This window comes from Spermophilus citellus (assembly GCF_964194105.1).
Source record: "Spermophilus citellus genome assembly, chromosome: 15".
NCBI lineage: Eukaryota > Metazoa > Chordata > Mammalia > Rodentia > Sciuridae > Spermophilus > Spermophilus citellus.
In genome coordinates this window covers 43,147,813-43,162,075 of record NC_138195.1, presented here as the reverse complement: position 1 = coordinate 43,162,075, position 14,263 = coordinate 43,147,813, and the positions used below count along the sequence as shown (strand labels likewise).

The 14,263-nt window shown below is 36.3% G+C and overlaps 1 protein-coding gene across 5 annotated transcripts in view; it reads right to left on the bottom strand.

Annotated features, from left to right (window-relative positions):
• The window catches only part of DDX50 (DExD-box helicase 50), a 36,267-nt gene that overhangs the window by 3,843 nt on the left and 18,161 nt on the right, over positions 1 to 14,263 (bottom strand). For all 5 annotated transcript variants that reach the window (XM_081268290.1, XM_081268287.1, XM_081268286.1 and 2 more), the window contains 5 exons: positions 7,164 to 7,325; positions 6,592 to 6,711; positions 5,765 to 5,838; positions 5,199 to 5,358; positions 1,726 to 1,860 (listed from right to left, as the gene is read on the bottom strand). In XM_081268290.1, the coding sequence (XP_081124416.1) occupies positions 1,726 to 1,860; positions 5,199 to 5,358; positions 5,765 to 5,838; positions 6,592 to 6,711; positions 7,164 to 7,325 (651 nt within the window). The remainder of the gene's footprint in view (positions 1 to 1,725; positions 1,861 to 5,198; positions 5,359 to 5,764; positions 5,839 to 6,591; positions 6,712 to 7,163; positions 7,326 to 14,263) is intronic.

Genomic DNA, 14,263 nt, shown 5'->3' with positions numbered 1-14,263 from the left:
TAAGACTCTAGAATATTCTCTAGTATTATTTTTTAATCACTATAATTTTATTCCATGTCCCTTATAAAATGATCCTTCGATTAAATTCTTTAAAAATTTAGTGAGGGACAAGGCACAGTGATGCACACCAGTAATCCCAATGTCTAGGGAAGCTGAGGTAGAAAGACCTCAAATTCGAGGCCAGCCTCAGCAATTTAGAGACCATCTCAAAGAGCTGGGGTTGTGGCTCAGTGGTAAAGCACCTGCCCAGCACATGTGAGGCCCTGGGTTCAATCCTCAGCACCACATAAAAAACAAATGAATAAAATAAAGAGATATATATATATATAAAAGTTACCTCATTTAAAAAAAAAAATCTGGGTTCAATCCCCAGTACCAAAAAAGAGAGACAAAGAGAGAGGGAGGGAGAGAGGGAGGGCCAGGGAGTGGAGATATAACTCACATGGTAGAATGCTTGCCTAGCATGCAGACAGCTTTGGGTTGGATCCCCCGTATCACAAAAATAAACATAATTTTTAATTTCAAATAAAATAAAATTTAGAGCCAGAAAACTCTGTCAAAAAGGTAGAAATTTGGGCGGGGCTATAAGTTAGTTGGTAAAATGCATGCCTTGCATGCAGAAGGCCCCGAGTTCTAATCCCCAGAACCACAAAAACAAACAAAACAAAACAAAACAAAACAAAAAAAAGTGGTGGAATATTTATCATATAATGATACTTATGTAGCCAGAGATGTTTCCTCTTCAGTCCTGGTTGAAAGTTAATTTAATACTCAATAACTAGTTTGGTCTATGGATCTGCTTTACCTCTCCTCTATGTTTTTTTGTTAATGTTTGTATGTATTCCCTATTTGCTTCAAATCTCTGTTGAGCAGAAATAACAGTAAACCTTTAAAAAGATGATTATTTCCAATAAACAATTTAGTTAATAAATTCTATGTTAGAATAAGCCTACCTACGTAGCAATGTTAGATAAATAAATATAACATCTTTCCTCAAAACCATTAGAAGAAATCACAGTCACTAAAATTATAGTTTTACGAGCACAGTGGCCCACACCTCCAATCCCAGCAACTCAGGAGGCTTGCAAGTTCAAGACCAGCCTTAGTAACTTAGCAAAACCCTGTCACAAAATAAAAACTCAAAAGGACTGGGGAATGTATCAGTGTAAAGCACCCTGGGTTCAATTCCCAATACCAAAAAAAAAAAAAAAAAGATTACAGTTTTATATGCTATATAAATAAATGTTGAAATACTTATTTAACTCATACTATTAAAATTAACAACAAATAAATAGCAGGTTAATTATAACAGACAATATTTTGTGTTGTCTAAACTGTATAGCTATTTAACTGTTACGATTATTTACTCTTAGAAAATAAACACACGCAACTACACAATATTTATATCAAAGCAGAAGCTTAGATAACTTGGGTTTTAGATAATCAAACCAGGGTTGGAAATGTGGCTTAGAGGTAGAGCATGCACAGACTCTTGGTTTGTTCCCCTTGGTTTGCACTGTGGGGGCGGGGCAGGGAACAGAAAGACAAACCCCACAGAATGACTTATAGCTCTAGAGAAATGAATTAATTATATAATTCCCCAAATTCAAAACTGGAAACAAACCAACACTCAGAAAAACAGAATTATTCATCCTATTAGGCTATTGCTTATAAATACTTGTGATCATTGATTAAAAATCTTTTGGATTATCTAGAAAAGCCTACCATATTTCCTTTTAGGAGGCACATTCTTGTAATTTGGGACACAGCATTACTACTCAGCTTTCTGTTAAGTTCTTTCCAAGCACAGGTGACATTCTGTATTTCTTCAGGGCTTTCCAGAGTCATTGTCACAAATCCCTTAAGGGGGAAAAAAAAAAAGTCACATTATGTTTGGGAAAAAAATCAGTAGCAGCACAGGACAAATACTCTCTATAGACCTTTATGACTTAACTGCATTTCTTATGAACCAACAGTATAACATGGCTGCTAAAAAATAACTTCTCTGAAACTAAATTAAAAGACTAATGTTTAGGGGCTGGGGCTGTGGCTCAGTGGTAGCACACTATCAACAAATAAAAAAGAAGAACTAATGTTTATAGATCTTTGAAAGTATCATCTTTCTGTGCAGTGTTGTAAAGACTATATTTAATTCTTACCATCATGCTTTATAAGAGAATTAAACAAAACAGCATCAGAGAATGATAAGGTAGTGAAGACTAAAGGAAACACTGAAAGAGTTTTTAAAAAGTTACCTTGGAGTGGAAGAACATAAAAAAAGGAAAAAAATCTCTCTGAACTTTTGAAGTACTATACTAATTAAGTATACTACTAATTAAATAACCAAAAATTACTTGTTTTGTAAACCTTCACCGAACAGCAAAAGGACCATCATGAAGAAGATAAAAAAAAGTAAAAGGAGAACAAGCTATTATAGAATGCATCAGGGTGATTGGGAAAGACCTTTCTGACTCGGGATGTGGCACAATGGTAGAAGCCCTGGGTTCAAACACTAGCACCACAAAAAAAAAAAAAAAAAAAAAAAAAAAGACTTCTCTGATATGGTAATGAATGAAGTCAAGGAGGAAGCCATTATGAAGAGGTAGGTTAATGTTTTGAGTAAAATTAAATAGGTTAGCCAGGTGAAGTGGTACGTATCTGTAATCCCAAAGACTCAGGAGGCTGAGAGACAGGAAGATGTCAAGTTTGAGGCCAGATTCAGCAAATTAGTAAGACATTGTCTCAAAATAAAAAGGACCACGTATGGTGGCACATGCCTGTAATCCAGGAACTCCGGAGGCTGAGACAGGAGGATCATGAATTCAAAGCCAGCCCGAGCAAAGCAACTGAGTGAGACCCTGTCTCTAAATAAAAATACAAAATAGGGCTGAGGATGTGGCTCAGGGTCGAGTGTAGTATGGGGATACAGCTCAGAACTAGAGCACACCTGAGTTTACTCCATAGTACTACAAACAAAACCAATATGGTTTAAATATTGTTTTAAGATATTATACATTTAAGTATTCGGTGAGTTATTGGGATAGAATATCTGCTTGATGCTAAAAGTATCACCCCACAGATTACTAATTAAGAGAGTAAAATATTCTTTGAAAATGGAAATATATGGCAGTTGCCAACAAACAAGCAATCAAACTAAGTATACTACTAAAGCAATATGACATATGCTTCTTGATATGATTCACTATGAAGTATACAGTTTTATATATAACATACTCTTGCCAAAAAACATTTAGCCTGAATATAAAATCAAGCTTTGACATATGCAATGTGACTCTGGATAAAGGCAAAAATAAATTATGCAAGAAAAATTTTGGACAAATCCAGAAAGTGAGATCTTCTAACAGACAACTGACCTAACTCTTTACAAATTCAAAGTCATGAAAAATAAAAAAGATGGAAAATTGTTCTAGACTAAAAGATACTAAAAAGACACAACAACCAAAATATAACATAAGAACCTTAACTAGAATTCTGATTTTTCACACACACACACACACACACACACACACACACACACACACATGGAGAAACAACTGGACATATGGTTAACTTCCAACAAAATGACATTTGGCACAACTATTAATATCTGCCACAAGAAAACCATCAGATGCTCCATCTGCACTCATTTATGCTACACCAAATGTCACAAGCAAATTTATCTGCCCTGCCCCATTTCTCCCTCCTCCCGGCCACAGGGATGGCTGCCCAGAATTACTCTGCCCTATCATTCTAATATCCTGTCAACAGGCTATTATTGTCTTATAAAGATTCCAAGACCAAATTCATGTGCACTCTTTTCTTTCTCTACATCAGAGAGATTTTACTGATGAGTCTCTGCATACTGGGATTCTGCTCACTTATACCCAGAGAAGTAATAAATCTTTAAACCACTTGCTACCAATGGCTCTTATGTGTTTTTTTGTTTGTTTGTTTGTTTTGGTACCAGGGATTGAACTCAGGGACACATCCTCAGCCCTATTTTGTATTTTATTTACAGACAGAATCTCACTGAGTTGCTTAGTGCCTTGCAATTGCTGAGGCTGGCTTTGAACTCGCAATTCTCAGCCTCCCCAGCCCAAACTATTGGGATTATTGATGTGATATGTTTTGATATCTGACACCAACCTGGCAGTGGGCCATGTCAGTCAGTGTTATACACACAGATCCTTCCACATAGAATCCCTACTTCATATTCTACTATGTTATCATGTCACCTGCACAGAATCTGTTTCTCACTTTGCATGATTTCATGGCAACAAAATGAAGTATAGATTCTGTTATGCAAGTTTCAGTTTGCACAGTGCTGTGCAAAGTGAGGATTTCCTATATTTTACTCCACATACACATTTTTGAAATAAACAAATCTGCATATTTATTAGATATAAGATGATTAATATAGAACTATTATTTTTTTTGGTGGTGCTGGGGACTGAACCCAGGGCCTTGTGCATGCAAGGCAAGCACTTTACCCAACTGAGCTATATTCCCTAGCTCATTTTTGTAGGTGAGACTATGATACTGTGATTATGTAGACAAGAATCTTCATCATTAGAAGAAGCAAGTTGAAATACTTAGGAATAATGTCATAATGTTTCAACTTACTTCCAAATGGTTTAGCAAAAAAAAAAAAAAAAAAAAAAAAAAAAAAAAGTATATTCAAAAACAAAGCAAATGTAACACAATATTGACAGTTGTTGAATCTAGGTCATTATTTATTGCAATATTCTTTCAATTTTTTTTTTCTGTAGGCTAGAAAATCTGGAAGATGGCTGTCAAAAAAAAAATTTAGCAGAGTGTGGTAGTGCAAGCCTTTAAGGCTTGGGAGGCTGAGAAAGAAGGATCACAAGTTCAAAACCAGCCTCAGCAAAAGCCAGGCACTAAGCAATTCATTGAGACCTTGTCTCTAAGTAAAATACAAAATAGGACTGGGGATGGGGGCTCATTGGTCGGGTGCCCCTGAGTTCAATCCCAGATACTGCCTCCACCACACCCCCCAAAAAATTTAGGGGTGGAGGAAAATGAGAAGGTCAATTTCTAATAGAGCAAAACAGTTTTCTCTGCACAGAAAGTGCAATTTATTGAAGGGAGTAAATGCAACACTCATTGATTATGCAATTACTGCTATAGCTCAATTTTACCCCTTTCCCAACCAAATACAATTATTTCACATATTCTACCTTATCAGAGGTGATCAAAGACCGTGGTTCAAAGCTTGATGCACCAGAAATGTGGGCTAATGCTGCAGCCAATGCATCCACTGCCCCTTTCTCTTCTATCAGTCTCTGAGCTGATGGTCGGAAAAAATCAACAGCAGCAAAAGAAACAGAAGCCAGAGACCTACGGTTTAAAAATAGTAAATTTTCTTGGTCATGACAGGGAAAAAAAGATGAGACAATGAATGGGAAAAGAAAGAGTAATGTTTTCATATATTAATATAACTAAATGTCTGCTGGTAAAACTGGTGATTAAAATTTTCTGATTTGGGGCTGGGGATGTGGCTCAAGTGGTAGCGCGCTCGCCTGGCATGCGTGCGGCCCGGGTTCGATCCTCAGCACCACATACCAACAAAGATGTTGTGTCCTCTGAGAACTAAAAAATAAATATTAAAAATTCTCTCTCTCTCTCTCCTCTCTCACTCTCTCTTTAAAAAAAAAAAAAATTTCTGATATTTGAACTAGAAGAGCTTAAAGATGAATAGCCTAATACAAAAGCAAAAATTATTCAGCAAGGTCAGAAAGCATACCTGATGGCATCCATGCTTTTAGATTTAACTAAATCCATTGTAGAAGGAACACCTACACGTTTAAAAGTAATTCCCTGAAAATGAAAGAATTACATTAAAGAAAAATGGAATTTGTTACAATTAATTCCTAAACTAATATAGTTTGTTGAATTTCCATTTCTTGGAAGATTTCCAAGTCTTAGTGGATAAAAAGATCTGCTTTTTCTAATAATCTATTATAAATTTCAAAAAGTGAAAACAATTTTTTTGAATTGACCCTTAGTTATAATTATGGAATTTGACTTGCAAAACAAAGCTGATTCAAAAAAAAATTATTTAAATCAATCAACTTTTTCCCTTATTACTCCCATCTCACTTTACAAAGTTTATGAGATAGTATATAAAAAATATTATAAAATAGGAGAAAATGTGAAATACTACAAAAAAATCTGGAACACAGAAATTGTACAATTTTTATAGACACTGGCTATTACATAATTATATTATGGCAAATATAATTTTAATTTTAAATTATTATACCCAAACAATGTCACAGTCACCCATTTATAATTCTGTAATGGTGTATGAAATCGCAACACACTTATTTCAATAACAAGGGAGAAATTCAAGAGAAAAATGAGAAAGGCAGCTCTTCTATCTTCACAACAAAAGCTGTATTAAAACAGTCTTGCAGCTAATATAAATTTAGCTCTCCACATGCTTCACATACAAATGCAGCTTAAACTGAGAAAAGTTAAGAAGATCTATTTGTGAGAACAAATATAAAAAGAGCCCTTTTCTAAGGCACCATTTAGATAATAAGCCTGAAATAATTCAACTTTACTTACTGCTTTTTGTTCCACATATCTTAGTTGACCTCTTTCTCTTGGTTGATAAAAACATATGCAAATTCCAGTCCGACCAGCTCTACCTGTGCGTCCAGAACGATGGATATAGGACTCAACATCCTGAAAATTAAAAAAGGAAAACACTTTTTAAAATTATGACAAGCTCCACAGTCATCCCAACATCCAAATAATGAAATAATCAAAATAACAATAATTAAATTTTTATTTCAATCCTGTTGTGCTTTTCAACAACATGCTAAATAATTTATAAGCTAGAATTTTGGGATACAGGGGATGGTTTTAAACTTTCTAACCATCTCTTCCAGAGTTCTTAACATAAACTTTATATAATTCCTTTATATGATTTTGTTGATCCAAATTTCAAATTCAAAAAGTGAAGTTAATCACTGAAAAGGCCATCAGATTCGGATCAATTTAACACCATAGTAACAAAAAAACACCTGAAAGCAAGAATGATGGACATATTTTTCATATTTCAAGCAATACTTGTAAATAAGATAGCAATTTATAAAACTGCTCTTGTTTTCCCCAGACCAAATCCCATTTCCTACCTGTGGAGGAGAACTTTGAATCACCAGGTCAACTTCAGGAATGTCCAAACCACGGGCAGCCACATTGGTTGCCACCAAAACTTTGAAACTACCTTCTCTGAAGCCTTTTAGTGTAATTTCTCTTTGTGACTGTGCAATGTCCCCATGCAAACACTGAGCATTCTATTGAAAACAGAATCACAATTACAAATACAGTTCGTACTTGCAACTGATAGCACCCTAACATCATTCAGTCAGTGCTCTTTTTATCTTTTAATTTCCTTTTCTCAATGACTGTAACAATGCATGCTAGTTTTTTTTTAAAATCAAACATTATAAAAATATTTAACTAAAACATAAAAGTGTCCCTAAGATCACCCTCTTAGAAATAATTTACTGCTACATGCCTGTAATTCCAGCAGCTCAAGAGGCTAAGCAGGAGGATCTCAAGTTCAAAACCAGCCTCAGAAACTTTGCGAGACCCTAAGCAACTTAGCAAAACTCTGTCTCAAATTTATTTAATAAAGGGCTGGGGATGTGGCTCAGTGGTTGAATGTCACTGGGTTCAATCCCTGGTACCAAAAAAAAAAAAAAAAAAAAAAAAAAGGAAATAATTCATTCCTAACACTCTGTCATTGTTTTTTTGTTTATTTTCTTACAGTGCTGGGGACTAAACTCAGGTCCTCATTCATGCCAGGCAAGCACTATACCACTGAGCTACATCCCCAGCCAGCAGATTTTTTTTTAAAATACATATACATATTATCCCATGTTATCTACATACACTAACAGATGACACAGTTTTATATTTTGGGGTATTAGGGATTTTTTTTTAAGTACTAGATATTTTTTTTTTTAAAGAGAGAGTGGGACAGAGAGAGAGAGAATTTTAATATTTATTTATTTTTCCTTAGTTCTCGGCAGACACAACATCTTTGTTTGTATGTGGTGCTGAGGATTGAACCCGGGCCGCACGCAGGCCAGGCGAGCGCGCTACCGCTTGAGCCACATCCCCAGCCCGTTAAGTACTAGATATTGAACCTGGGGGCACTCTACCAATGAGCTTCATACCCAGACTTTTTAAGTAACGAATTTCTCTTTTTTTTTTTTTTAAGAGAGAGAGAGAGAGAGAGAGAGAGAGAGAGAGAGAGAGAGAGAATTTTTAATATTTATTTTTTTAGTTATTGGCGGACACAACATCTTTGTTTGTATGTGGTGCTGAGGATCGAACCCGGGCCGCACGCATGCCAGGCGAGCGCGCTACCGCTTGAGCCACATCCCCAGCCCCACGAATTTCTCTTTTTAAAATCCGAGATAGAGTCTTGCTAAGTTGCCCAGGCTAGGCTCAAACTTGGGGTCCTCCTGCTTCAGCCTCCTGAGTTCTTGGGATTTACAGGCATATACCACTGTGCCTAAACCACGGGCACAGTGTTTCTGTATAAAAAAGGAATCATATTTTATATATACTGTTTTGCAACCTACTTAAAAATTTTAATACTATAATATAAACCTTTTTTCAGATCCATAGAGGCAACTTAACTTAATTATTAAAAACTATTTTTAAATACAGTTTTTACATATGGACGTAGTGAGTGGCATTTACTTTAACAATATCCCACTGATGAACATTTGAGTTTTATCCAAATTTTCACCTTTAGAAATGACACTGTAGTGAACAAACTTGTACTTATATTTCTGGATACCTCTGTATATGTGTATTTCAAAAGATTGTATGTCTAGAAGTTGAATTTCTGGTTCAAAATTAATGAACATTTGGGGCTAGAAATGTAGCTCAGTGGTAAAGCAGATGCCTAGCATGCACATCTGGGTTCAATCCCCAGAACCATAAAAAATAAAAAAGAACATTGAGGGTCTAGAGATATAGCTCAGAGTTGGTAGAGTTCTTGCCTCACATGCCCAAGGACCTGGGTTCAATCCCCAGTAACCACCCATAAAAAAAGTAAATAAAAATATAATAATAGGGGCTGGAGATGTGGCTCAAGTGGTAGTACGCTCGCCTGGCATGCGTGTGGCCCTGGTTCAATCCTCAGCACCACATACAAACAAAGATGTTGTGTCCGCCGAAAACTAAAAAAAAGGGGCTGGGGATGTGGCTCAAGCGGTAGCGCGCTCGCCTGGCATGCGTGCGGCCCGGGTTCGATCCTCAGCACCACATACAAACAAAGATGTTGTGTCCGCCAAAAACTAAAAAATAAATATTAAAAACATTCTCTCTCTCTCTCTCTCTCTAAAAAAAAAAGAAAACTAAAAAAAAATAAATATTAAAAAATTCTCTCTCTCTCCCTCTCTCTCTAAAAAAAAAAAAATAAGAAGAAGAAGAACATTGAACAGCTAACTACTGACTAATTTTTATGAAAAGAAGTTGTGCCCCATTAACTTTTTATATACTGCAAGAGTTTATTTCATCATACCCTACCTGCCCTATATATTATAAATGATAACCTTTGTTAATCCAACAGGCAAAAATAACTTTCTGCCAGGCAATGGTGGCACACACTTGTAATCCCAGTTACTAAAGAGGCTGAAACAAGAGAATCTTGAGCTCTAGAGCAGCATGGGCAATTAGTGAGTCCTTTTCTCAAAATTTACAAAAGAGTGAGCTAGAGTAAGTACTTTGCCTAGATTCAATACCAGTACTGCAGGGGAAAAAAAAATCCCCAATGCTGCTTTAATTTGTACTTTTGTTAGTTAGTTAGTTAGTTAGTTAGTTAGTTAGTTATTTAAATCCTGGGGATTGAACCAGAGATGCTTAACCACTAAGCCACATCCCCAGCCCTTTTTATTTTGAGACAGAGTCTTGCTAAGTTGCTTAGATCTTCACAAAGTTGCTGATGCTGATTTTGAACTTGAGATCCTCCCATCTCAGCCTCCCTAGTCACTGGGATTACAGGTGTGCACCACTATTGCACTTCTGTTATTTTTAGCAAAGCTGAACCTATTTAAACTAGGTTGATCTTCCATTTGTGCTCCAAATAATTTTCCTAATACTATGAATAAATTACCTTGTATTCCTTGCCACTATTAAAAAGTTCATAACCCCAACAGTACATGCCTTAGTATCTAAACTTACTGCATAATGAGTGAATTCACTGTGTACCTGCTATGCGCCTGAGATTGTATTAGTTTCTGGAACATTCATAAAGAAATAGTTTAGAACACACAATTTGATAGGTATCTTCAAAACAGTACACTGTGGTGCATGCTTGTAATCACAGTGACTCAGGAGGCCAAGGCAAGAGGATCATAAGTTCAAAGCCAGCCTCAACAAAAGCGAGGCACTGAACAACTCAGTGAGATCCTGTCTCTAAATAAAATACAAAATAGGGCTGGGGATGTGGCTCAGTGGTTGAGTGCCGGAGTTCAATCCCCAGTAACAAAAACAAAACAAAACTAAACAAACAAACAAAAAAACACCTAACAGTATGATATGTGCCGCGACAGGTATATATTTACATCATGCTACAGAAATATCTAAGGGGAAATCTGACTATTATTATTTTGGACGTACTGGGGATTGAACCCAGGGCCTCATACTTGCTAAGTGGGAAACATGTCTGAAACTGAGACCTGAATGATAAATAAAGAACTAGGAGTTGGGGCTGGAATTGTAGCTCAGCGGTAGAGCACTTGCCTAGCATGTGTGAGGCAGGGTTTAATTCTCAGCACCACATGTAAATAAGTAAATAAAATAAAGGTCCATCAACAACTAAATAATATTAAAAAAAAAAAAAAAGAACTGGGGTCATGTAAATGAAAGAACAGAAAGCTAGGAAGTTTCCGGTTAGAAATATCATACATAAATAATATGTCTGGGGAACTACAAATGTTATAGTACACTACTACTGAAACAGATTAAGAAGGGGTAAGTGATAAGAGATGAGACTGGGAAAGGAATATGAACTTTATCTTAAGGACAAGGTGAAACAAATAATTCTAAAGAAAACTATCACAAACACATTTATATTATAGAAGGAATACTCCAGCTATAGTGTATCTATACACTGTATCATTATATCTATAGATAAAACACAAACTGCAAAAATTCAGAAGAGATGTCAGGCCCTAGGATAGTGATAATGACCACCTATTCACTCAACAAATATTTAGAGACATACTACATATCAGGCATCAGGATTTAAAAGGTGAACACACAAGGGGACTGAGGATATGGCTTAGTGGTAAAGTGTCCAGTATGTGTGAATGTGTGAGGCCCTGAGTTCAATCGCCAGCACCACTTTAAAAAAAAAAAAAAAGGTGAACATGGTAAGACTGCCTATCTTTATGGTCTTCATACTCCAGTAGGGGAGAAGGACATGAAACAAATAATTAGATACAGAAATAAATTTATCCAGCAAGTGTAAAGAATAAAGCATCAGTCTAAGAATCAAGAAGCACTTATCCAAACCTGACCTAGTTTGGGGCACGGAAGGATTTCCTGAAAAGTGATGCTTTGGACTGAGATGTGAAAGACAAGAGGAACTTGCTAAGTGAGGTGGACTGCAAGTTCAAGAGCCCTGTGGTGACATGAAGCATAACATGTATGAAGAGAGTGCAAAAAATGGGGAGCAAATGTGATAATAAGATGAGGCTAGAAAGGTAAATAGGGTAACTGAATTTGAAAACTATTACTTGACAAAATTGGGAGGATTTGGTATAGAGAATAGAAATGAAGTACAAAGAAAAAAAGACATTTATGATTCCCATGTTTTGAGTTTCTGCAATGGAAGTAGAAAATAAACTAATAAACCATAGGAAACAGAATGCAAAAATACTTGTCGATAACTGAATTGCAAATGGTGAGGAAGAAAAGTCAGGGGGTAATATATAAGTTTCACTTGGGCTATAGGTAGATATATCATTCAAAGATAGGGAACAATGGAGCCAGTTGATGGGCTATTGGAGTGTAAAAAAGAATGAATTCATTTTAGGTCATAATGAGTTGGGGATTATGTGGCCAATAGAATAAATATAGGCCTAGTATTGGAGAGACATATCTAACTGAAGAAAGATTTGGGATTATAAGCAAACACACAATGACTAAAGTCATAGAGTGATTAGATATGTGTATCTATGCATACATACCTATACTTCTACATTTCTACATTTATGGACTGCTTGCTACAAACTACTGTGCTAAACGTCTCAAATAAATGGTTTCATTGAAATGTTGAAACTGTAAAACAAAACAAAAAAAAAGTGATTTTTAATACCACTTCTTTAAAAAAGGAAGCACAGGCACAGAAATATGAAGTAACTTTGCTCAAGCTGCCTAACTAGAAGGTAGTACACTGGGATTTAAAACTTGATCTGACTCCGAAGTCTATGCTATCAGGTTGAATATCCTTAATTAAAAAATCGGAAGTACACCTGGGGGAAGTAGCTCATGCCTGTGATCCCAGCAACTTGGGAGACTGAGGCAGAAGATCACAAGTTCAAGGGCAGCCTTGGAAACTTATGGAGACGGGAGACCCTGTCTCAAAATAGTTTTCAAAAGGGCTAGGAATGGGATTGGGGCTCAGCAGTAGAGCGCTTGCTCTACTTGTGAGGCAATGGATTTGATCCTTAGCACCACATAAAAATAAATAAACAAAATAAAGATATTGTGTTCATATACAACTAAAAAAAATTATGGCTAGCAATGTATCTCAGAGGTAAAATACTTGGGTTCAATCCCCAATACCACACAAAAGGAAAAGAAATCTGAAATCCAAAATACTCTTGAAATCTAAACTGAGTTTGTTTGTTTTTGTAGTACTAGGGATTGAACCCAGGGCTTCAACATGCTGTGCAAGCACTTTACTACTAGGTTACATTCCAGTCCTTTTCAGTTTTTCAATTTTGAGATGGGGTCTTACAGAGCTGCCAAGGCAGTCCTCAAATTTGTCATCCTGCCTTAGTTCCCTGAATAGCTGGGGTTAGAGAAATGCATCAGCACACCTAGCTGAAACATCCCCCACCTTCTTTCTTTTTCATGGTGCTGGGGGCCTTGTGCATGAGAGGCAACAGCTGTACCTCTAAGCTAAACTGCCAGCCCTATGAAATCTAAAAAATTTTAAGCACCAAGATGACCTCCCAAACATTTTGGATAAGGGCTATTTCACCTGTTCCTTGTCACTCCCCACAAAACTGAGAGGAACGCCAGTACTGAAAGACAAGGACTGGGAGTGCTGCCCAGTGGTAGAACACTTGGTCTAGCATATATGAGGCCCTGCGTTCTATGTCCAACACAGAAAGGAAGCGGGGGAAAAGGTATGGTATGGGCAAAAACAGAAAAAGATCTCAGAAAAACACAGAAAGATAGCCAGAAGAGGAAAACTCATATGATTATCATGGAATCAATTAAGAAAACTGTTTCAAAAAAGAAAACAGCTATATATATAAGCTACCATACTTTAAATGAGTTGGACAGGTTTTCATAGTCCATTATTCAAATTCACTTTTAAAAAAACTCAACACACACACACACAAAAAAAAAAAACTCAACACAGGTTTTTTTAACTTGATAATCAGCCCTAAAAAGGACATATTATATTCTTGGTATCAGTGATGATTTTCAGATCTCCAACTTTTTTTTTCCCTTTCTTTTTGTAGCACTGGGGATTGAACCCCCGGGCACTCTACTACTGAGATACATCCCCAGACTCTTTATTTTTCATTTTCAAATGTGGCACACTTCATGAATTTGCATGTCATCCTTGTGCAGGGGTCATGCTAATCTTCTCTGTATCATTCCAATTTTAGTACATGTGCTACCAAAGTGAGCACTATTTTTTATTTTGAGTCAGGGTCTAAATTGCCCAGGCCAGCCTCAAACTTGTGATCCTCTTGCTTTAGTCTTCTAAGAAGCTGGGTTTACAGGTGTACACTACCACACTGGCAGGTTTCCAAACTTTAAATAAACTGTTTCCCAAAAGAGAGAAAGAATTTGTTGAGAATTTACAAGGCATTTTATTGATAAAACTAAGTAAAACTTGACCTATAGAAAAAAATTAAGTGAGGTTATAATTTAAAAAACAGAGAAACTAGGTGCTAGGGGTAGCTCATGCATGTCTAGCATATGCCAGGTCCCTGGGTTCAAGTCTTAATACCCCAAAATAAGT